The 24,495-nt window shown below is 38.5% G+C and overlaps 1 protein-coding gene across 6 annotated transcripts in view; it reads left to right on the top strand.

Moving 5' to 3' along the window:
- The first annotated feature begins 443 nt into the window (after positions 1 to 443).
- Smg7 (SMG7 nonsense mediated mRNA decay factor) overlaps positions 444 to 24,495 on the top strand; it is a 57,209-nt gene continuing 33,157 nt past the window's right edge. For 4 of the 6 annotated variants that reach the window (XM_051185976.1, XM_051185974.1, XM_051185975.1 and 1 more), the window contains exons 1-3: positions 542 to 689; positions 16,649 to 16,787; positions 23,895 to 23,926. In XM_051185976.1, coding sequence (XP_051041933.1) covers positions 16,684 to 16,787; positions 23,895 to 23,926 — 136 coding nt within the window. In that variant the 5' untranslated portion in view covers positions 542 to 689; positions 16,649 to 16,683. Of the gene's footprint in view, positions 690 to 16,648; positions 16,788 to 23,894; positions 23,927 to 24,495 lie in introns of all 6 variants that reach the window. The other 2 variants (XM_051185977.1, XM_051185973.1) reach the window with 2 other exon arrangements.

Raw genomic sequence — 24,495 nt, 5'->3', positions numbered from 1 at the left:
CTCTTCGGCGCGCGAGGGAAGACAAGAGTCGAGGGATTGGCGGGCGGAACTGTAGGAGGAAGGGGTGGCGTTTCCGGTGGGGAAAAGTGAAGGAGTGGGAAAAGGAAGCGAGAAGTGGGAGGGTTGAAGGGCGGAAGGCTTTGAGTGTAACTCCCGGCAGATTCGGGCTCGATGTTGGCGGTGATCGTGGGGCTGCCCCCTCGCACGGGAGGAGCGGGCCGGACCCTTACCAGGCCGCCAAGCGCTACCACCAACCCCCTCAGCCGGCGCGCAGGCGCCTCACAGCTTGCTGAGCCCAAAAGGGAGCGGTATAGAGAAGCGGAAATCACTCCGAGGGGCCAGCACTGCTAAAGTCTCGCGAGAGCGAAGCCGACTTCCTTCCTCTGGTTTCCCTCTTCCCCCGCCCCCTTCCCTTCTCCCTCCTCTTCCCCCTCCCGAGCCGGAGCGTCCCTGTGTCCCACAGGCCAGAGCCGCAGCCAGAGCCGCTTTCCCCACTCCCTCCCCCTCGCCTCACTCCCTCTCCCCCCACCCCGCGCCGAGCGAGGAGGAGTCGGAGGAGAGGAAGATGGCGGCGGCCGCCAGCACCCGCGGGGCTGCGGGGCCGCTCCGAGGAGCCTGAGAGACCCACGGAGGCTTCGCGGGGATACGCGGCGGCGGAGGATGAGCCTGCAGAGCGCGCAGTATCTCCGGTGAGTGCCGAAGCCCGGCCGAGGCGTCGTGGGACCGGGGGGAGGCTTGGGGGCCGGGAACAGCGAACTCCCAGGTGGTGGGGGAGTTGCAGCGTCCTCCCGTCCCCGGACCGGGAGGCGCGGGCAGCTGTGGGAGGTGGCGGGCGCACACACGGCTGCCTGGCCCCCGGCGGCCGAGCTGAGGTCCCGCCAAGCCGGCGGTGAGCAGAGGGAGGTTGGGGAAGCGTGAAAGAACGTGTGTGTGTGTGCGTGTGCGCGCGCGCCTGTGGTCTCAGCCTGCGGGCCAGGGTGGGGAGAGGCACCCCGGGAGCAGGCGGCGACCCGGAGTGGAGGTGGGTGTGGAGGGGTCTGGTCCCCACCGCAGGGGAAAGGTGGAGTGTTGGCCGGAGCGATGCATATGCCGAGAGTCGAGGATGGAAGTCAGCACACCTGGGGGGGGGTTGGGAGGGCACAGACTGGAGGGCAAATTAGAGGAAGGGGAGACCGCAGGGAACGAGAGCTTGTTTTTATCGCAGGCTGTGAGTACTAAAAACAATGCCTTCTGTGGTTAGTTGGAGGGAGATAGAGGAAACCCGCAAAGGGGGGAATGGATGGGGAAATGATGGGAAGAGGAAGGTGCTATGAACAAGGTTATGTTCTCAGAAGAAACTGTTGTTGGAAGATACCATTCTGTGAGTCCAATGCATTCATTAAGTGCGATGTAAAGAACTTGTGTGATAGAGACGCATGGGTACTAGAGAGAGAGAGAGAGAGAGACTGTGTGAGTGTGTGTGTGTGTGTCTGGGGTAAAGAAGGGATTGATACACACTTAAAGAAGGTGCCCATGCATTGACACTATCTGACGTCGAGAACATTTTGAAGGGAACGACAGCAGCTGTTGAACAGTCAGAGTGGTTTCATGGATTCTGAGTAAAAGCTTGGAGGAAGCTAAAGGGTAAAATAAAGCCTTGACGGTAAAGGAAAGTAAGGTTGGAGCCTGAGATTAATTGGGGACTTATGAAGACTTAGAAACTTAAACACTGGGCCTTCTGTCTTTCAGGAACAACTTTGAAAAGACATGTCTTATGGGAAGATGCTTTTTTAAAAGTGGTTTCATACCTTGTGGAGAAGGGAATTGAATGGGTAGATAACTGATAATGAGTTGCTTTACCTGTTTAGAGATTAGTGAAGTGAAAGAATCGATGTGTGAGAGTGGACCCACATATATTTATATTGCAAGAGAAGGTATGTTGTTATGTGATACACGAGGTGGCTATTCTGTCTTTGAAAGTTGTTATTCATTATACTGGAGAGGAAAGAATAGTGGGATCGCTGAACCTTTGATGCATGGATTCCAGAGTTTAGCACAGCATACATGCCTGTTACTGTAAGTCGATCCCTTTTTCTTCTCTGCACCCTTATTATTTCACATATTGATGAAACTTTAAATTATGAATATAGGTGCTGTAGTCAGAAATAGAAACTACCAGGCCAGTTCTTAAACTTAAGGAATTTGCAGCTTAATATCCATCCATTAGGCAAGTAAATGAACAGCACAGACTAATGTAGTTATTAATACAAAAGGTACCATGTTGATGAGTCCGAAGGCAGCAGGTGACCAGGGCAACTGGGGGAAATCAGGAAAGGCTTCCTTTGTTCATTTTCTCTTTTATATGCTTATGATTCATCAGTTGTTTGGTTGATCACCTGTATGGGAGGCATTGTACCAACTGCTAAGAATAGAAAGTGAGAACTCCACCCTCTCAGAGAACTTACAACTTTGTTAGGCTTCAAAAGAAAAGAGCACTTAAACTCTGAGGACTAAAAGTGAGTCCAGAGAAGTGAAAGTATTGAGGATCAGATGGTCGGTGTGTAAAAACAAATTCAAATAAATGCTTGTCTTCTAACTTAAGGTCAGCTTCCTGGGCATGCTCATTCTTCCCCCATGTGTATATTGAGGGCTTCCTATGTTGTAGGAGCTGAGACTCCACTGGTGAACATGGACAAGTTTTTCTTGATAGAAAGTCAATAAACATGAACAGATAAGTACACTGTCAGATCCTGTGAAGTGCTAGAAAATAAAATAAGACACTTTTTCTTTTATGTAAACACAGTAGTTAAGGAAAACCTATTCTGTAACTTGGTGCTAAAAGGACCTTGGATTTTATGATCTTTATAGGTACAATGGATAGACATTAGAAAATTTGTGATGAGGGTTTTGGGATATAGCTTCATTTGTAAAATGCTCACCTAACGTGCACTACATAAAACTGGGTGATGTAGGCAGCCTGTAATTCTAGATTTCTTTGAGTAGAAGTAGGAAGATCAAAAGTTCAAGGTCATCTATTTAGCAAGGTCAAGGTCATCCTGGGTTTTGTGACAAGAAAGAGAAATCTGAGATGATGTGCTTAGAGGCAATCTATATGTTCATAGTTAATGCTTTGACAAAATTACTGTGTCATAAGATAATGGATATTTAGAGGTTAAAATGAGATCTTGGTAGTAGGACTTGGAGGGTATGATGAGGAACAGATTGGGAAAATGCTGATACTTCTAATGCAAAGAAAGCTGGCCTTGAGAAGCTTGAGTGCTGGTGTATTTTTTATTTCAGAAATCATCCTGGAGGGAAGGATTATCCTCAGGTATGGAATCAGTGACAGCTTGGGGTTAATTTAGCTCTGAAGAATGGAGAAAATAGAGTGAGCAGAGTTTAAGTGACTGATACATCTCCAGCTGCAATTGATAGACAAAGAGGGAGCATGGGTTCTAGAATCCCTTCACAGTTTCTCAGATCCAGTTTTACTTTAGTGGATCCGTCTGAAGTAAAGAAATTAAGTCTTAAAAGCCCGATACTTAGTGGTATATGCAGGAGGAAGATAGCCAGCAATAAAGATTTGTACTAGCTTCAGTTTTCTTCTGAACTTTATGTAAAGACTGCTGAGGGGAGACTGGAGGCTATCTCCAAGGAATCACTATGTTGAGTTTCTTTGAAAATAGAAGTGTTTTTTTTTTTTTTTTTTTTTTTTTTTTTAATTTAGTAGGTTTATTTTTATTGTATATGTTTGGGTGTTTTGCCTGTGTTAATGTTTGCATTGATTGCAATGCCCATGGAGCCAGAAGAGGGTGTCAAATTCTTTGGAACTGATGGTTGTAAATGGCCCTTTGGATGCTGGGAATCTAACCTGGGATCTCTGGAAGATTAGCCAGGGCTCTTAACTGCTGAGCCATCCCTCCAGCCCCCAAAACAGCTGAGACTTAGGGTAGGTGGTTTGTGATCTTGACTTTAGGAAGAGTTTTGTTGTCTTTTTGTCAGTGGGAGACGACCATGACTGAACAGTTTAGATGTCCCTTGTGTAGATGAAAATTGATTTCATTTAGCTGAATTTTAGTTTGTTAGAGTAAGTAAGCAGGGGTGGGGTAGTGGAAATGTAGGGAGCAAGGTGACAGTTTCAAAGAATGAGAAGATTATGAAGTAAGAACGAGAAAGTGAACTTAACATTAAGGGAACTGAATTCATCTCAAAGAAACATCAGAAATGAAAAGAACACCTCTGTAGAGAGGAAAGAGACGAACAAGACAAGACTGCAGATTTCTTTTGTTAGAAGTATCCTTTTTCTCCCTAGTAGTAGGCTGGCATGACTCCTGCTCAGAAGGACGTTGAAAAGACTTAATTGTTATAAAATGAAGACAGGTCCTTAAAAATGAATATTCTAGGTAGGAAACATTGGAAGTATATTACCCAAATCAAAGTAGAAGTCAGATGTTTTCTCTTGATTTTGACAAAATGAGAATTTTTTTTTTTTTTTGAAAGATTTTTTAAAAAGATTTTGACATTTCTGTTGTGTAAGAGTGGATTGAACATAGTTTTTCTGTTAGGGGCAGAAGGGTGAAGATAGACCATAGATGAGATTGTGAGGTGTAATATTATACTTTAAAAGAATAACTTCTTTTTTGAAGAGTAGAAATTTACATATTAAAGGCACTCTTGGGTTTCTGTGATAAAGACTATGACTAAAACAGCTTGAGGAAGAAAGGGTTTATTTCATTATACACTTTGTAGTCCATTGTCATTCAGGGAAGTCAAGGCAGGAACTGTCAGAGAAGCGACGGAGGATTGCTGTTTACTGGCTTGTCAGCCTTTTTTCTTATACCATGAGGACCATCTGCCCAGGAGTGGTACCACCGGCAATATGCTGGGACCTCCCACATCAATCAAGAAAATAACTCTACAGACTTGTCTACAGGCAATCATATGGAGACACTTTCCCACATGAGGTTCTCTTCCCAGGTGACTCTAATGTGTGCCAAGTTGACAAAAAACTAACCAGAGTACACAGAAAAAAAGGGGTGAAGGAAGCGGGTATTAAAGTACAAGACAGAAGACATCATAGAATATGAGAAAGGAATAATTATAGCCATAGACAATACTAGTCAAACAGCTCAAATCCTATTATATATGGTGTCAGAGATGGTACCAAATATCATCTGCTGTCACTGAGAGGTGCTAATTCTATTTTGTATACCTTACAACTTTGCTTTCATTCTCTGTCTTGAGTTTTCTTCTGTGCTGTACATGTTTCAGTGAAAATCAACTTGAAGTTGATTCTCTGGTGTTAGACTCCTTTAATGGTCCATAAATGCTTGCTTTGTTAAGATTTTCCCCTTTGATACTCTATATTGAAAGGACATTCCAGTGTCATAATCCATGTTAGGAACTTCTAAGCAGCAGCCACAGAATTGTTGAGATAACAGAAAAATGGTTGCCATTTGAATGGAAGGAAAATACTTCCATATTATTGTAAGATAAAATATTTCATGGTACATCTTGGCCGAGGCTGGTTAAGTAGCAAGCATAATCCTAGCCTGGTGTGAGGGGTGGAGAGGACAGAGTATTAGGAGAAATAGGTAAATATAGAGTGGGCTCTACTTTCTAGAACAGTCTGGTAGTGCTGAGTCTGGTAGGAAGCCTCAGAAAGACTTGTAAGCTGCACACTGATTTTAATCCATGTGGTCTGTTGTTGTTTGCCCACCCCTTCCCACCACTCTTAACCTTTCTAGGATGTGAAATAGCCTCAGTTCCAGAAAAATCAGTCAAACATGGCTGGCTGGTTGACCAAATATGGCAAATTTTTAAAAACTAACTTGATGCCCAGAAGTTTTTATTATAATGATGTTAATAGCACATTGCCTGCTTGAATTTTGACTAGCTGACTTATCTAGGTTAATTTCTGCTTCCTTTGTGGTTTCAGTTGGATTAAAAATGTGTACTTCCTGTCTTAGCTATGTTTGATTTCTTTGCCTTCTCACAGCTGCTATCATCTGTCTTTATGATAGAGGAAGCAATCACTGAGCTTTTTGTTGATGTTTTTAGTGAATAGACTATAGTAAGATCTGGACCCACTAGTATGGCCAGTTTCTCATGAGGCACTTCTTGGGGGTGGGGAATGGCTCGTATTTTAAAAGGACTAGCTTGTTCATGCTGTATTAAGTTGTTTGAGTCTTCAGCTACATCTCTAACCCTTACTAGACTTGTAGATTTTTATTAACTTTGAATTTGTGCCTGAAAGTTTAGCTGGTTAGTTTAACTGATGGTCTTGTTTAGAGATGAGCAGATAAATGTCTTTTCAGAAGTTTGTCATTGAAGTTTGCCATAAAGGTGTATTTCATTGCTGTAGCTAAACTTTCCAAAGGGCCTAGGAGATAGGAACAAAGAAGAGCTAATCATCAGTTACAGGAAAGTGATTTGGCAAGCATGTCACATAGTATGTGGGAACTTGTAACCAACTCCTTACTGGTTAACATGTAATGGAGCTGCTTGGGAAAGTTGTTTGCAGCCCAATTTTTAGTTAGTAGGATGAAGAGGTGACTAATTGTTAAAGAAACCTTTTAGGAATATCAGGCACACTAAGCAACAACTCTGTCCATTTTTTCATGTTTGCTTTATTTTGAAAGGTTTTTTTTTTTTTTTTTTTTGGCACCTAGTTCACATAGCAGGCTAAATATTCTTCATGTGGGTGGACATGTTTTATCTTGTGCACCTTGGGCCACTTAGAAGCCTAGCCTCCATAGTCTATATCCATTAGATGCCAATATCATTCTCCTCCAATTTTTTAAAATTATTATAACCAAAAAAAGTCACCATGCATTGTGTGCTGTTCTCTGGAGTATAAATTCTCTGCCAGTTGAGAACACTGATTTAAAGACTATGTGTATAGTATGTTAATCAGTTTTGCATCATTATAACCTAACTATATAATCAACTTAACAGAGAGAACAAATTTGTTTCAGCTGAGTTTCTGTCGGTTTCAGCCCATGGCCAGTTGACCCTGCTACATTTTGGCCTGGGGTTGATACAGCAAGTATGTGTGTGTATTCATGTTATGGTGGCTGGGAAGCAGAACAAGGGATTCATGCCCTAGTCTTCTTTGAGGGTACACATGTGCTCAGTGACCTCAAGCCTCCTATGAGACCATACCCTGAGAGTTCCATAACCTCCCTGTAGTGGCCAATGCAGGGACCACACATTTAACTCTTGGGCCTTTGGAAAATGCTTCAGTTCCAAACTGTAGACATAGCATGGATCCCTGTTCCTCTAAGCAATAGTTTTTTTTCTTAAGCTTTCTTATCAATTTCCCCTTAGGTAATCCTAAACTAGCTACCGTGTTCCTACTTGTAGACACATGTAAATATTTGTTTGGTTTTTCCAATTTTAAATTTTGCTCTAATGGTAGTTACTGAATATTACATGTAGAGTACCATCACAGAGTTCTTTAGTGGCAAGTTTAAAGTTACTGGTGACACATGAGTGCTTCATTTCTCGGTTCTTGCATTTGTGAACTAGAAGTAATAATATCTGCTACATAGAGTTAACACATAAGGTGATTAGAATGGTTCTGGTACATGGAAAGTACTATATGTTTTAGGTGTACATAATCTGAAAGTTTGCTTGTAGCACTGACTAATCATTTTTGTACCTCTGCCTTCTGGGTATTTGTCATTTGAGAAGGCTTACTGTCTGTCTTCAGTTCATTTCTATTGCTGAAGAAAGCAACTTAGGGGGAAAGAGGTTCGTTTTTGCTCAAAGTTCCATATTACAGTCCATTATTTGTGGGGCAGTCAAGGCAGCAGGAACTTGAAACAGCTAGTTACATCATATCCATGGTCAAGATTGAAGAGATGAATGCATAAATCTTGCTTGCTTTCACTCAACTCATTTTTCCACTCTTACACAGTTCAGGAACCCCCCACCTAGGGAATGGTGCAGTCCATGGTAAGCTAGGTCTTCCCACTTTAGATAACTTAGAGGTCACTTTCAGGCCAGCTCTCTTCCCGGGTGACTATAGGTTGTGTCAGATTAACAGTTAAAGTTACCATCAACTGCCATATCAAACTCCACACTTAAGAGTAAATAAACAGTGTGAGTTTGAAGGCAGCTTGGGATACATGAGACCTTGTCTATCTAGTAAGTAAATAAATAAGCTTTATATCATTCCCTTCTTCCATACAATTCTTTAAGCTCCCTCATTTCCCTCGTTGTAGGTGCTCTTTTGACTGTCTCCCATCTCTCCCACCTAGGTTGAACCTTGCAATCAGTCATCTTTGAGTTCTCCTCGTTTCTTTATCCTCTTGAGTATGTATACCACTCCAAAAAATGCTGTTTTCCACTTGTTTGTCCTGTTTTCTTACTGATTCTGTCAGTGTCTCACTCATACTGTGGAAATACTTTGCCTGCAGTTCTTCCCAGACCACAAAAAGTAGTACAGCACTGAGGTATTTAGTAGTGAAATTGACTGGAAAAAGTTGGACCCCCTGCCCCCCCTCAGGGATTTTCCTATGTAACAGTGCTGGTTGTCCTGGAATTTGCTCTATAGACCAGGCTGGCTTCAAATTCACAGAAATGCTCCTGCCTCTGCCTCCCCCGTGCCAGAATTAAAGGTGTGTACCACCACTGACTGGGTTAATATCTAATTCTATAAGATTACATTTCTCAAATCTAAATAACTGTAACAAAAATGTCATGTTTGTCTGAACCAATCATTTGTTGTTCTTTAATAATAATAAAAAAAAGAATTAGAACGTTTTTTAGTAACAACTCAAATGATGAGGCATATTGGCTATAAATTCTGACTTATAAATGGATAGGAAAAGAAACCAACAGATTTATTTTCTGATTTAAAAATAATTTGACTAAATTTGTACTCGGGGATTTTTTGTTTGTTTGTTTTTGTTTTTGTTTGGTGTTTTTGCTTTTTAAGGGTAGCAGCATGGTTTACCAAACTGACTGAAAGGTCTTTGAATTAAGACTGCCTTAATTTGTATTTAGGTTCTGAGTTCAGGTCCCTGACCTTAAATACTAATATTGTAACCTTAAGCCTTTCTATCATTAATTTTGCTGCTAGTGATCATGGTAGGTTACTAGAAGAATTTCATGAGAAGCTATAACTTCCTCATGTAAAGTCCATCCAATATAGCTTTAGATGGACAAAGAGCCTAGTTTCTGCATTGACTTAATTTTCTGTATTTTTAATATATTAATTTATAAATTTGTTAATGTAATCCTTGAAGTAGGTAGAATCTGTTGTGGTGTAAAGAGTTGTAAGATAATTGAGGGGTCTGTAGTGTGCAGTGAACATCTTCATTGCATGAAGCTACCACCTTTATTAATATATTTCATACTTTCAAAATGCCTTTATGTAATTATCTTCTAATCTTTAGAACCTGTGAATATTTTACTGTATGTTACTTGGTGAGAGGAAATTAAGGATTCAAATAGAATTTGGATGGCTAACTGGCAGACTTTAAAGTGCTATTATCTACTGGGCCCAGTATTTCCAGCCATTGTGGAAAAAGATCAGAAAAGCTAGAATTAGAGATGGCATTCTTTTGTTTTTGAAGATGAAAGAGGGCCAGGAGTTAAGGAATTTAGGTATTCATCAAAACCAGAAAAAGGCAAAAATACTTATTATTTCCCTACAGTCGCCAGAAGGCAGTACAGCCATGGTGACACCTTGGTTTTAGTATGCTAGAATTCGTATTGAACTTCTGATGATGTATGTTGTTCTAGGCCACAGATTTGTAGTAAGCATTAAACGAAACTAGGAAGTTAGAGCAGTATTTTCTTTCATAGAGCATCCCAAAGTTTAAAGTGTTGATTTTGGTTCCAGCAGTGTTTAATAGCACTATTTCTTCACCTCCTCAACAGTACTGAAGATTCTATGCATCTGTTCTTGTAAAGCAGAGCCTTTCATGTTTTTTTACTTGTATTACATATGGCAAACCTATCCGGAACTGCAGCATATATTAGAATATGTTCTGCTGATCAGCTTTCTGTTATATATAGAAAATGAGGGTTATCAGTACATTCAAGACAAAATAAGTTTAAGAGCACCAGATTAAACTGGATCTTTTGAGGACCATACAGGATCTTGTTATATAACCTTGGCTGGACTGGTTCTCACACTGTATGCAGTCTATGCAGTCCTTAAATTTGTGGCATTCCTTCTGCCTCAGCCTTTTGTGCTATGATTAGAGATAAGCACCATTCCACCTGCCTATAAAACTCATAACTTTTAAGGAGGTGTAGTTGTTCCTCAGAGTTTCCTAAGTTTCCTTAGGGAAGAACATGATGTAATGCTATTCTTCAAGGTTTTGTTTTTTACCTTCCTCTTAACTTCTCTTAACATGCCACAGCAGACATCACTATTCTTAGAATTCTACTACAGTCTTAACATGTGGCCATTCCAACCACAGCCTCACCTGCATTAATCTGCCTCTAGTTAGGACTTCCTGCTTATTCATTTTTCTGCTTTACTTGCCTTTTTTCTATTCATCCTCACTCTGTCTTGTCTTTTCCTGTCTTTTGACATCGGTTTACTATCTTACCAGTATCATCTTTCCCTCACCCCATTTCCCTTCCTCACTTGTCTAGAAAAATCTAACACTAAATAATTCTGACAGTCTGCTTCTTCAGATAACCTGTCATTAAAAAAAAAAAAGTGCATTTTCCCTTACTGGCTTGCCTAATTCTTTATAGTAATTATTTTACATTTTTACTATTTCTTGAAGATAGATAGATCTTGAGGTTTTCAATAATAATAATATTAATAATACTGCTTATTGCTGTTTTGTCAAGCTACATGTAGTAGTTTGCATTTCATTTAAACTAAATAAAAGTTAAAATTCAGTTTTTCTGTCTTATTAATCCATCAGGAGATAATATGGGTATTGTACAGCCTAAGTCTAGACCAGTGGTATAGGATATTATGTATAAAAGTCAATTCAAGAAATAGAATATATTTAAGGCTTTTTTAAATCCTGTAATTTTTTTTTAAGTAGTACTTTGACATTTCACATGTTAAAAATTTTCACTGACAACAAATCCTGCAAAACAGACATTATTAATCTTTACTTTTAGGGAGAGAGGATAGGATCTCATCACAGGCTGGCCTCACACTTGCTATGTAGTTACAAAGCTGAGGACATTGAATTTCCAGTCTTGTCTTTACCTTTTAAGTGCTGAGATTAACAGGCTTAAGACAAACCTCACTTAGTTTACTGGTGGGAAGGGGTTTGGGGATGGGGACATGGCTCAGATCAAACTTAGAAATTTATGTGTGCTAGGCAATAACTATACCTTATTAACTATGCCCCTTGGTCCTTGGGCAAATTTGTTTAATTTGAACTGTAAAGTTATGCTTAAGTCACTCAAGCTAAGTATGTTAAACAATTTGGATATTAAAAAAAAGTCTACATTTAGAGGACCATAGAAATGAATCAGCAGTTAAGAATACTAACTGCTCTACCAGAGAGGACTCTGGTTTGATTCCTAGCACCCACGTGGTAGTTCACAACAGTCTGTAGGATCTAGTACCTACTCTGGTCTTTTCAGGCACAGAAGACATTCATGCAGGCCTGAAAAATCTTTCAGTAGTTAATTTTATGTAATCTAAGCAAAATTCAGTTATTGAAAATTTACTGAATTTAGAGATGCTGTATAATTGTGAAATAGTCAAATTTTGACATTCTAGAGTGAAAAGAATTTTAAATCTTTAATTGGCTTTATATTGAGTATATGTTGAAATGGTAATATTTTGGGTAAGTTAGATTAGCTAAACTATATTATTAAAACCATTGTTTCTTTTTCATTTTTCATTGTCACTAGAGAACTTGATTATATATTTCTTTCCATTGGCCAGTAGTAATACAGATCATAAGGATTTTCCAACAAAGGGTTTTTATTGTGTTTAAAAAGAGCCATTTGTGTGAAATGGATGTTTAAATGTACAATTGTTTTTTGTTTGTTTAGGTAGGCTGTCCTGGAACTTGACCTGTAGACCAGGCTGGCCTCAAACTCAGATATCCACCTGCCTCTGCCTCCTGAGATTAAAGGCTTGTGCCACCACTGTCTGGCTGTTTAATTGTTATGTTTAATTATAATTTATCAATTTGCTTTATATTGCTTTGATAAACAACATGACCAAAAGCAACTTGGTTGGGAAGGAAAAGCTTTATTTACTTTACCTATTATGAAAAGCCAAGGCAGAAACCTGGAGATAAAAGCTAAAGCAGGTACCATGGAGCATTGCTGCTTACTGGCTTGCTTTCTGAAGCTTACTCAGCCTGCCTGGGAATAGCACTGTACACAGTGGGCTGGACCCTCCCCACATCAGTTATTAATCAAGAAAATGCTCCATACACCCACCAGATCAACCTAATGGAGGCATTTTCTCAATTGAAATTTCTTCTTCCCAGATGTCTGTGACTTGTCAATTTGTCAAAAAAGAAAAAAATCTAATCAGGACAGTAGTCATCCAACATATTTTTACAAGGATAACTATATTAAATACTTCCCTAAAGAGGAATTGAGTATGAATTGTACTTTTGACTTGCAAAAGAGTCAGAGTGTAGAGTTCATGAAGGGTTGTAAAAACAGAATTGGAAGGTAAGTTGTTGGCATATTGGGTGAAAGACTTTTTTTTGGGTTGTAAATTGTTCTGTTCTCAATTGGCGTGGTAAATTTTGAGAACTCTGCAAAAGAAGACATGACATAGAGATGGGAACATATCAGGATTATTGGGATAATGGAAAACATTACTGAGAGATTTTGCAAAGATGCAATCAATGGGTTTTAATAACTGGTTAGATATGAAGGAGAGATAAAGAGAAGATATTGAAGGTGACTAGGGGAAAAAGGATAGTGCTTTTTAATGAACATAAGGAATAAAGGTATGGATAGTAAGTAGACTAGGTAATGTATCATATCACTTTTGATGAGATACCAACTAGGCATGTAAAATGTTATCATACGGGGCTGGAGATGGCTTGGTGGTTAAGAGCAGTGGCTGTCCTTCTGTCCTCACATGATGTTTCACAACTGTCTGTAATGTCAGTCCCCAATTACCCAACCTTCTGACGTCTGTGAGCAACAGGCATGCACATGGTACACAGATACACACGTCGATAAAACTCCCATCCATGTCACATAACCAAAAAAATTATGTAAAATAAAATCATAGTGTGGACTGATTGCAAATAATGTGTTCTCTCTCTCTCTCTCTCTCTCTCTCTCTCTCTTTCTCTCCTCTCTCTCTCCTCTCTCTCTCTCTCTTCTCTCTCTCATTTTTTGAGACAGAGTTCCTCTTCATTGCTTTGGAGCCTGTCCTGGAACTAGCTCTGTAAACCAGGCTGACCTCAAACTCACAGAGATCCACCTGCCTCTGCCTCCCTAGTTAGTGCTGGGATTAAAGGCATGTGCCACCAACACCCAGCTCAAATAATTTCCGGTTATGGTGTAAGATTTTAGTATTCAACAAGCTGGAAGGAATTTCAGAACTTCTACTAGCTCTAAATATGTGCGTTTAGCTAACCCTGCATCAAATATATTCAGGAAAAACAAATAATAAATAAAATAAAAAAGAAAACCTTTGGACTTGAGGGAAGGCTAGCTCCATGATAAGAGTTCATATTCGTGAAGCCCTCAGTTCAGTTCCCAGCAATAATAGTAACCAGCATCTTTATTAAATATGCATGGATTTTTTCTTGTCATTCTCTAAACTATATAGTACCTCCACTGCTTATTTACTAATCATTTACATTGTATTAGGCATTAGAAATAATTCAGAGATGATTTAGAGTGTATATAAATAATGTGTATAAATTACATACAACTTAGTATATTTTCTATGAGAGCTGAAGCATATGTGTATATTGGTAGGGTTCAGGAACTAATTCCCTCTGAATACCAAGGGATACCTATGTGTAAGGGTATCAAGGCCAGAAAGTGTCCTAGAATCCAGGCTGACTTCAAGCTATGTAGCTGAGATTAACCTTGAATTTCAGATCTTTGCCTCCCGAGAGCTGGGGTTGTAGAGAACTGGGATTACAGGCCTGCTACTACCTCACCTGTTTTTTGAGTTCTCGGAATTGAACTCAAAGCTTTGTGTATAATATAGACAAGCACCATGCCAGCTGAGGAACGTCGTCAGCAACTGGATTATATACCCAGCTCAACTTCTGTTCTTAATGACTTTTAGTGATGTACTGTTGCAAATATATGTGAGTTAAGATTAGAACATCAAAGGGGAAAAGTGATAATACCATATTGCTACCACTACTGATAGTTAACACCTCCCAGTCATTTATATGAATCAAGAATTTGCATCTATAAATACAAATAAGTATTATGTTTAGAAACAACACAAACTACTTTCTTTGCCTTGCTATCTATCACATCACAAGGTGCCAGCCACATTGTCTTCTAATCCAGTTCAATCATTCAAACAACAGAGATTTCTTTCTCCCTGCTTTGGAGTGTGAAATCCATTCTGGGTGTTGGCATGGGGTCTGAGAGCACGGTCACAAAGAGCCCTTGCTAGTTGTCTATAGCCCCTTTATTAGATACTAGTCCCATGCCTTCATATGGCATAGTTTCCAAGAATCAGCATCTCTTAATATTGTTGCATGCATTTGAGAGGAGACAGAACATTTAAACTAAAACTAGTAAAGAGTTACTTTTACTTCTAAATTGTCTTTTTAAAATTTTATAGGTTAAATCTGCAACCTATATTGAATCAATTTTGTATATGTTGTGATATTATTTGAGGCTTTTCTTTTTCATTCATTTATTTATTTATTTTTGGTTTTCTTCAAGACAGTGTTTCTCTGGCTTTGGAGGCTGTTATGGAACTAGCTCTTGTAGACCAGGCTGGTCTTGAACTCACAGAGATTCACTTGCCTCCCAAATGCTGAGACTAAAGGCATGTGCGACCAATGCCCGACTAAGGCTGTTTTCTAGTTAAAATTTTTTTCATGCAGTTGTTATAGCGTCATTTGTTGAGAAATTATTTTCTCCTTTAAATTTCTTGGTACTTTTGTCAAAAATTGGCTAAATACAAAAATACATTCACACACACAAGTGTTTTAGTGCTCTGTTGCTATGAAGAGACACCATGACCACAGCAACTTTTATGTAAAGAAAGCATTAGTTGGGGATTGCTTACAGTTTCAGAGGTTTAGACAATTATCCAGGCGAGAAGTATGGTGATATGCAGGCAGAGGCATGCTGGAGAGGTAACTGAGAGCTCTATATCTCTATACACAGGCAGGCATCAGAAAGAGAGCCATTAGCCCTCTGTTGGGCTTCTGAAACCTCAAAGCCCACCTCTAGTGACACACTTCCTCCAACAAACCCACATCTACCCCACCAAGGTCACATCTCCTCCTACCCCACCTCAGAACAGCTCAGTGAGGTGGCTTACTTAATTATCTCTATCTTCTAACCAAACTGGGGCATATAGAAAAGTGATTCACCTCATGGTATATGGCTAGCAAATAGGGGAGCTTCATTTGAACCCAGGCAGTTGAAACACATAGTAAGAAAACACATAGCAGTGTGTCTGTTCCATGCTGTCAGTCTGTGAGATCATATATATAGAACACTTGAGTATAATGTCTAGCACATAAGAACTATAAATGAAAATAATGATCAGTGGCCAATAATTACCTCACTCTGCCCAAGTCTTTTGAGTTAGTACCTTAGAAAATTGTTCTTTTTCCTGTGGCTTACTTTCTATCACACTGCCAATAGCACATGATTCTGGAACCATGCTTTAACCACTACCTTCTTTTACCTGCTTCTTTGTTGAGCTGTTTATACAGTCTATATTGCATCACTAGCAAGGATTGTTACATGTTCCTGAATGCAGTGTCTCTCACATAAAAATGACCAAATACTGTTGAGTGACTGAGTGGAAACCTAAAAACCTGACATTTGCTGATCTTAGAATTTAAACATTGTTTATACCACCTGTATCTGTGATTTAATTGTTTTTATGTGATTTTCTTTTATTTATTTTTTAATTTTTAATTTAAATTAAATTTTAATTTAATTTAAACAGTCTTATTTGATATATCAATCCCAGTTCCCTCTCCCTCCCATCCTCCCATGCCCCCCACCAACTCCCATCCCATCTCTCTTCTGCTCCATAGAAAGTGTCCGTCTGTTGTTGGACTATGTGATGGCTCAAGCCTTTAATACCAGCGCTCGGGAGGCAGAGGCACAGGTGGATCTCTGAGTTTGAAGCCATCTGGTCTACAAAGTGAATTCCAGGATAGCCGGGGCTGTCAGAGAAACCTTGTCTCAAACAAGAGAGCCCATCTGTTTTGATGTTGAGGGCAGTCTCGCTCTGCAGATCCTTCCTAAGAGACTGGTGTTACACTATCCTGTAGAGATCACTCAGCTTGTAAATAGTGAAGTACATGAGGGCAGCATTTAGTGTTCAAAACCAAAGTCTGTTAGACATACATACAAAACAACATTTAAAGGTGTTTTAAAAAGCTAATATAAAAAGAAGAAAAACTTTTGATATTTTTCCTTTGCTTTTTGAATTAAGTCATTTCAAATAAATTTTTAAAAGTTTTTCCCCAGGGGCATTCTTTATTTTTTTGTGTTAACTCATATTTTCCTCCTCTCCTCTATCTAGAGTGTCTTAAACCATTCTACCTTGTGAGAAAGTGGATGTTCTTGCAGATAGTCATTGTGGGAGAAAACGTTTCATTTAAGTCCCAGATGAGGACCGAAAACTTGAAATCAGAGGAGCATCTGAAATCAAGTAATATTAGGTAGGATAAAAATACAAGGGATTTCTGCATTGTTATTAATTTCCAAGGTGTATATTAAAATTTTCATATTCTGTGGATACTTCAAAAAGAATTTGAGACTTTTCTGAAGGATGGGGGAAGGATATGTTAAAGATTCTATTTTTACTTATGTGGCTTTTTGAGAAATTAAGCTAGTAGGTTTACTTTGAAATTAACATTGATGTCTTGTCATCCAAGGAAACTTTTAAAAATGTCCTAAAACACATTTCAGGAATTTTTGTATGTTTAGATATAAAGTTTCTGAGTATATATAAACTTAGGGATATGTGATTTATATTTTTCATATAAATTTTTTTATTTTTATCTTATGTATATGAGTGTTTTTGCCTGCCTCTGTGTATGTATACCACAAGCATGCAGTATGCAGAATCTAGAAGAGGCTGTTGAATACCCTGGGCCTGGAGTTAAAAATGGTCATGAGCCACCATGTCAGTACTGGGAAATGAACCTGGGTCCTCTGGAAGAATAGCCAATGCTTTTTAACTGCTGAGCCATCTTTTGCTTGCTGAGGTTCATCTTATAAATTATTCTTTAGAGTTAAGGAAAATTCCTTTTACATATTTAGTGATTTTATTTGAACGCAGGAAACATCAGTTCTGAGTTCTACATGTCAGCATGGATGCAATTAAATATCACGAAGACCTCTTTTACATGACCAGTTGGTAACTCTTGCATCTTAAAATGACAACATGTCTGATTAATATCAGAGATATGGTTTTATACTTGGTGTTATACTTAGAGGTGGTAGTTGCCTCTGTAAGTTGATACCATGATTGATGGTGACATTTGTAGCTCTTCATTTCAGAAAACCTGCTACATTTTTATAATGCTTATGAGCTCTGGTTCTGGGATCACATTGCAAGGTGAAATCAAAGCTCTGGTACTTTCTAATCCCACGGCAGTGGGAAAATTATTTCATCCCTCTGTTCCTGCTTCATCATCAACAAAATGTACACATTACTACTTATCTGATAGAAAGACTGAAATTTAAAGTTGTTTGCTTGTTTTCAGTGTTGAGGGTCAAATATGGACTATTGGACATGGTTCAACAAGCACTCTACCATTGAGCTACACCCCTACCTACCCAGTTTTATTTTTCTTTTTTAAGGTAGAGCCTTGTTATATAGCCAGGGCTAGCCTTGAACTTACTGTCTCACCCAGGAATGACCTCCATACTTTCAACTCCACTGCCTATTTCTTGGAACTGCTGGTGCGTTACAGACATTCCACCTCTATGTTGGGTGGGATGTAAAGATTTTATATTAGATGAAAGCATGACAAGAAGATCTAGCAAATAATATTATTAGGCTATTGATTTTTAACTGATGGATTTGGACTCTTGTGAGCATGGCATTTCAGTCATTTATCATTTACTTCATAAGTTATCGAGTCTCGTTTTTAAATGTTATTTTGAAATAATCATAAGTGATGTTTAGAGAGAAATGACAAAATATCCTGACTCAGTTATTTTGTATTCTGTGTCTGCCACCAATGTTATTTTCTATTCATACTAAAAATATATTGGTTTTATTTTCTGTTCATAATTCTAAATAGCTTATCTTTCTGTCCTTAAGCATTATGTGGAAGTAAAGAACTCGGGTTTTTGACTGTCACTGTGAACTGTGGTCTCTAATCCATTGTGTTCTTTCAGAAGAGATCCTAGGAAGCATTAGGGGAAGGGGCAAGGGAAGGGACACTTGCTGACAGTTAGAATCCAGAATAGCAAATAGTTTGGTGGTCAGATTGTCTTTCTTTGAGATGTCATTTAACATGCTTTGTCTTATTTATTCTTCATGACAACTGTCATCTCTAAATGCCTGCCTGTTCACTTCAGCTTTCAAAAGTACCTCCTGTCCAAGCTAACTACCTGAATGAAGTGATGTTCTTCTCTGCACTATATTCTCTCTACTTTCCTAGTTTTTAAACTTTACAGATTTTTTGGAAAGGAGTTTTTCTACTTAGCAGTATCACCACTGACATGTTTCCAGTCTTGACCTTTAATCTATGCCTCATATATCTGCTGTCATTTTCCCGTTGTGTATGATCTGCCCTGTATGTATGCAGTGCCCACAGATGTAAAGTTACTATTATACTTTGAATTCCTGTTACAGGAATCTGCTGTCTTCCTTGGTTCTTTAACTTTGCTTTTTTTTTTTTTTTTAATTTTTGTCTGTTTTACTGTCTTAGTTTTGTCTTTTGCTCTCATCCCTGGAATTCCTAGATCAGAGTGGACCTTCAGAAACTGTATACATGTACTCAGAATATAGCTCACGGAGTGAATGTATGGTGTAGAGCAGTGGTTCTCAACCTTCAAATGCTATGACACTTTATTACAATTCCTCATATTGTGATGACCTCCAATCATATAATTATTTTATGTTACTGTAGTTTTACTACTGTTAAGAATTATAATGTAAATCTCTGATGTGCAGGATATCTGTGACCCCTGTGAAAGGGTCATTTGATCCCAAAAGGGGTCACGACCCACAGGTTGAGAAATGCTGATGTAGCATTTGGCATGTACAAAGATTTTATAGCCTGAGAGAAAGCAAATTCATATTTTCTTTAATCTGAACTGAGGAAAACTCAAAGTAACAGCATCTTCCCTAGAGTTTCTTCTAAATGACAGCAGTACAGCAATAGTTTTTCTCCAGTTAATTTGTTAGAAAACTTGCTGTCTAGAGAGCTATATATTTATATGTTTCTGTGTGTTCATGAGTACATTATGAACTGTATGACTAAAATAAGTGAATATTGTAATTATCCCAAATTGTTCCTTAGAACTATTATGTTGAACAAATGAACCTGGGCTCCTGCTTGGTAGGGAAAGGGGGAGGAACCCAACTACTTTTAGCAGCTTCTCCCAAAAATAAAATAAAGTGGCTTAGCGTTTGTGTGTTTTGTTTTGATAGCTGTGCGTTAGAATGGTTTCATTTTTTTTTTTTTTTTTAAACAAGGAAAATGGGTCTGAAGTTCAAGTAGAAAGATCTTTATTTTATGTGTTCTGGTGCTATGGGCTATTACTATCATACGCTTGAGTTTTATTTCCTTAGAAATAAAAGAGCTTAGCTGTAGTGATTAGGAACTAAACTCTGAAGCCAAAGTGCTGAGTTCAAGTACTACTTGAACTGTGACCATGGCTTGTTACTTAACCTCGATGTATACACTTATGTTTTCTTCAAATATAAAATGGAGACTGTAAAGCATTTAGTTTACATTAAATGATTACTTATACAAGGCCCTTAAAGAAGTGCTATACTGTAATGCTAACTCTTATAGTAGCTAGTGCTTGTAGTGCATTAAATAAATCTATAGGCCTTGATTATGTTATCTCCATGTAAATTGTTTCAGATTGTAGCTTCCAATGTATATATTATTGTTGATCCATACTTTTTTCAATCTCACTTTTATCTTTTTTATTGTTTAACATAGTTTATTTCTCTTAATGAATGACTAAGAGCTACTGTGTAGTAACACACCTGCAGTCCCAGAACTGGGAGGAGACTAAGGCAGGATGATTACGGAAGTTAAGGCTGGCTGGTACTATATAACAAAATAGACAAACAAAAAGCCCAAAGACAATATATACAATATTTTGAAAGTTTTACATTTAATAACTATCTAACTGTGCTGTTTTATTATGAAGAGTTTGGTGATTTAATTTTTGGATTCTTGGTATTTTCATTTCTTTCACTAATTATTTCAGTTTAAGAACAAACCACACCATTGCTCATATTCTTCTGAGAAGGACATTAAGACCCGTCACATCCGGACAGGTGGCACTGTAGAGGCAGGTGTATCCTGTAAGTGTAAATACAGCCTGTTCTACAACAAATTCCAGCCCAGCCCTGGGTATTTTTCTTGTTGTTGTTTACACATACATACATACATACATACAGACAGACAGACAGACAGACAGACAGACAGACATACATACATACAGGGAGGCCCTGGGTATTTTTCTTGTTGTTGCTGATTTTTTTTTTTTTTTTAAAGAAGATGCTTTTATATGAGCATTGACTATAAACTAGAATTAATTTGAAGTTCTTTATCAAGAATTGTTGGAATATAGTTTGTTTTTTGTTTTTGTTTGTTTTCTCCTTTAGAGGGAAAACTTAAAATTTCACAGATGGGAGAATATTCCATTTTGGGAAAAAGACAAGGCAGCTGTGACTGGTAGAGGAGGGTATGTGTTATTTTCTTAAGTTGTGTGTCCTTGGATTTTTAAGGTCATATGCTTTCAGCCTTGTAGAGATTTTTCTAAATGGTGAAAGTTAAGACCTAAAATGATAGTGAGGCGGGACTATCTGAATGATGAAATTTGGTATATAGCATTCAGTACTAAGCATTGTAGACAAGAGTTTTTCCATCCCATCTGCCTCATCCCCATCCCAGCAGCTGCTTCCAAATTAATACACAGAGACTTAGTATTATTTATAAATGCTTGGCTGATAGCTCAGGCTTATTACTTACTGGCTCTTAAATTTAAATTAGTCCGTTTCTATTCATCTTTTTTTTTTTTTTTTTTTTGTCACATGGCTTGTGGCTTTACCTATCCTCTAGTATGCCTTGTTCCCCCCCCCAGTGGCTGGCTGATGGCTCCCTCTGACTCCACCCTTTCTCGATGTATCCTCAGTTTGATCACCCCACCTATATGTTTTGACTGGCTATTGACTAATCAATTTTTATTAGCCAATGAGAATAATACATATTCATAGAGTACAAAAGGATTGCTCCATAGCAAAGCATAGCTATCTAGTGAGTATTGTTCATTTGCATTGATAGTTCTTTTGTGTTAGTCCCCATTGAGGTTCTTTTTAAAACACATACACACATACACACACGCACGCATGCGCGTGTGTGCAGGCACACAAGCAGTGGATATCTTTAAAGACTTAAAGGATAAAAAGATTCATTTTATACTTTACTGAAGTTGATATTTACAATCATGGGGGCTGGATGCTTGTTCCATTCCATTCCATGATAGCTCATAACCCTTTGTAACTGAGTTCTCTACCCTCTTCTGGCCTCTGCTGGTGCCAGCCACACAAGTGGTGCTCTTGTACACATAGACTGCCTTAGTTGGAGTTTCTGTCACTGTGATAAACACTGTGACCAAATGCAACTTGGGGAGGAAAGGGTTTATTTCTAGTCCATGATGAAGGGAAATCAGGGCATTGCTCACTTTTTTTTTTTTACAACTCAGGACCACTTGCCTAGTGGTAGCACCTCTCCCAGAGAGCTGGGCCCTCCCACATAACTAATCATCAAGAAAACACCCTGCAGACTTGTTCACAGGCCAGTCTGGTGATGTCATTTTCTCAGTTGCAGTTCCTTCTTATCAAATGACAAACTTGTGTCAAGTTGACAAAAACCAGGACACAGGCATAGCACCTGTACACATGAAATAAAAACAATTTTTAAAAATTTACAATTGCTATAAAATAATTATGTAAAATAGTGCTTTCTATAAAATGTTAGTACCTTAATAATCTTCTAGTTTTTGTTCCAGTTCTTTTGAAATGGGAATCTCATGTTGTAATAACCTTTAATTTTGTCAGTAGACATGTAATCAGACAGAGGGTACAGTGTGATGTTTGAATGCATTCATTCATTTGCTTATGATCCAGCCTCAGGATGTTTGGCATATTCTTCACCCAGTGAATGTATTTATAACTACTTTGTGGAGATAACATTCGAAATCTATTTCTCTGGATGTTAAGATTAGATAGTCAACATGTATTGCTAACTGTCATCATTCTTCTATGCAAGAGAATCCCAGAACCTTGTGGGAGAGCATGTTTTAGAGTTCTTGTTAAGCAATATGCTAGTCAAAAGGGATTCTAATGATGTGTTTTTAGAAGCTGTGATACTATTTACTGTAAAGTGACTTTGGTAGCCAAACCATTTTTTTACCCCCAGATGTGTTTCCCAAGGAAATGTAGTGCTCTGACTCAGACACAAAGCATGAGCGGTTGTTAGCCAGTAAAGGGGGGTGGTGTTCTTAGCCCAGGGACTCTCCTTTTCAAAAGTCCAAAGAGAGACCACTAGAGTAAAGAAAGAAGAGTGGTGAAAGCTAAGAGTTCAGAGACTACAGAACTTATAACTGAAGACTTTGTAGTGAAAAGTCACTAAATCACTAAGTTCAGGTGGATAGTTGGTAAGGTGAGCATGCATTCAAAAATACTTTTTGTACTAGTGCAGGTGGCTAAAGATGTAATGCAGTGGAAGTTCAATAGGTATTTAGAGGACAGCATTTCTCTAGCATTGCTAGCCTTTGGGAAAAGACTTTGGGAAAAGGTGGGTATGAAGGACATCTGGGGGGTTGCCTTCCACAGCTCGAAAACCTGGATAAAAGTACCAAGATGAAAAAGACACTCGTGAGAGAATGAAGAATAGAATTAAGGATGGACCATGAGGTCAGTTTAGGGCCTCTCCAATACAGACAGTTCTTGAATTTCAGAGGAGGAAATACTAGTTGTTGTTTTGTTTTGTTTTTGTATGGGAAACTTGAAGGTTTGACTGTCAAAGAGGTAGAAAGGTCCAATAGCAAAGGAACTCTCAAGATGTCAAAAAGACAAAAGAAAAATCTAGTCTTGATGAAATGCTAGAAAGAGTATTCCATTGAAATGAACTTTGCTCATAAGGAGAGGGCTCTGTAAATTTGGTAAATGTCCAGTCATGGGAATTGTTTTCCCAGAACCAGGCTATCAACTGTCATTTGCCAGTGGGAAAAGGGACCAGGAATAAGCAGCTTGAGAAGAGTGGAAATTTGAAATGTTTGTGGTAACCAGTAAATTGAAAATGAGCTAGTCTTCAAGGCATTGGGGGAAAACTGAGGAAGTTACCGATTTAATCGGTGAAGTAATTTGTAAGTTGTGACATCAATTTTTCAAGACTCAATGCTATCTATACTGGATGTTAAAGGGGGGCATAAATTTCTGAGCCATATACCCTTATTTTAGTGCATTGTTTCACTTGATAATTCAATGTGGATATATTTATTTGACTTGTTTTTTTGTTTTTTTGTTTTTTTTTTTTTAATTTATGTTCTTTTTTCTTATCTAGGCAGGCAGAAGTCCTGAAGGCTGAAATGACAGGTATTGGCTGTCTTAATTCTTTTTTATTACTTACTTTATTCTGGTAATGGAAGAAAATTCCCTTTCACACATTAGGTATAGTACAAAGTCCTATGCTGGTTTCCTAGAACAATAATAACTGCTTTAAATGCTTATTGGTCTTTGGGTTCTTCCCTAAATACTTCTCAGGAGTTTAATGTAGTATATGCCACATTGGAATTGCTGTTACTGCATATGATAACCAGCTGTGTTTGATTAATATTTTCCTGGCCAAGTGCTCTTTTTAGCTTATAGTAACTCAAACCTCAGTAGTAGGCAAGCCCTTCAGGAAAGGTGTTTACAGAGAAACTGTGCTGAAAGTATGACATTTAGAGAGCTGCATTTTCTCATGCATCTTTTCTGCTCTGGTTAATACCAGAAGCCCTTTGGTAAGAATTTTGGACTTAGCTGCTAAAATAAACAGAAAATTCAAAGCTAGTGATCAGCTTTTCTTTAGCATGTATTATCCTAACCAGTCAGAGAGATGCATGGTAATAGATAGTATTCTAGTTTGGGAGGAATTTAGTTGTATGGCTAGCCCATGAAGAATT

The sequence above is a fragment of the Phodopus roborovskii genome, unplaced genomic scaffold, assembly GCF_943737965.1.
Source record: "Phodopus roborovskii unplaced genomic scaffold, PHOROB, whole genome shotgun sequence".
In the NCBI taxonomy this organism is placed as follows: domain Eukaryota; kingdom Metazoa; phylum Chordata; class Mammalia; order Rodentia; family Cricetidae; genus Phodopus; species Phodopus roborovskii.
This window is presented reverse-complemented; position numbering and strand designations above follow the sequence as displayed.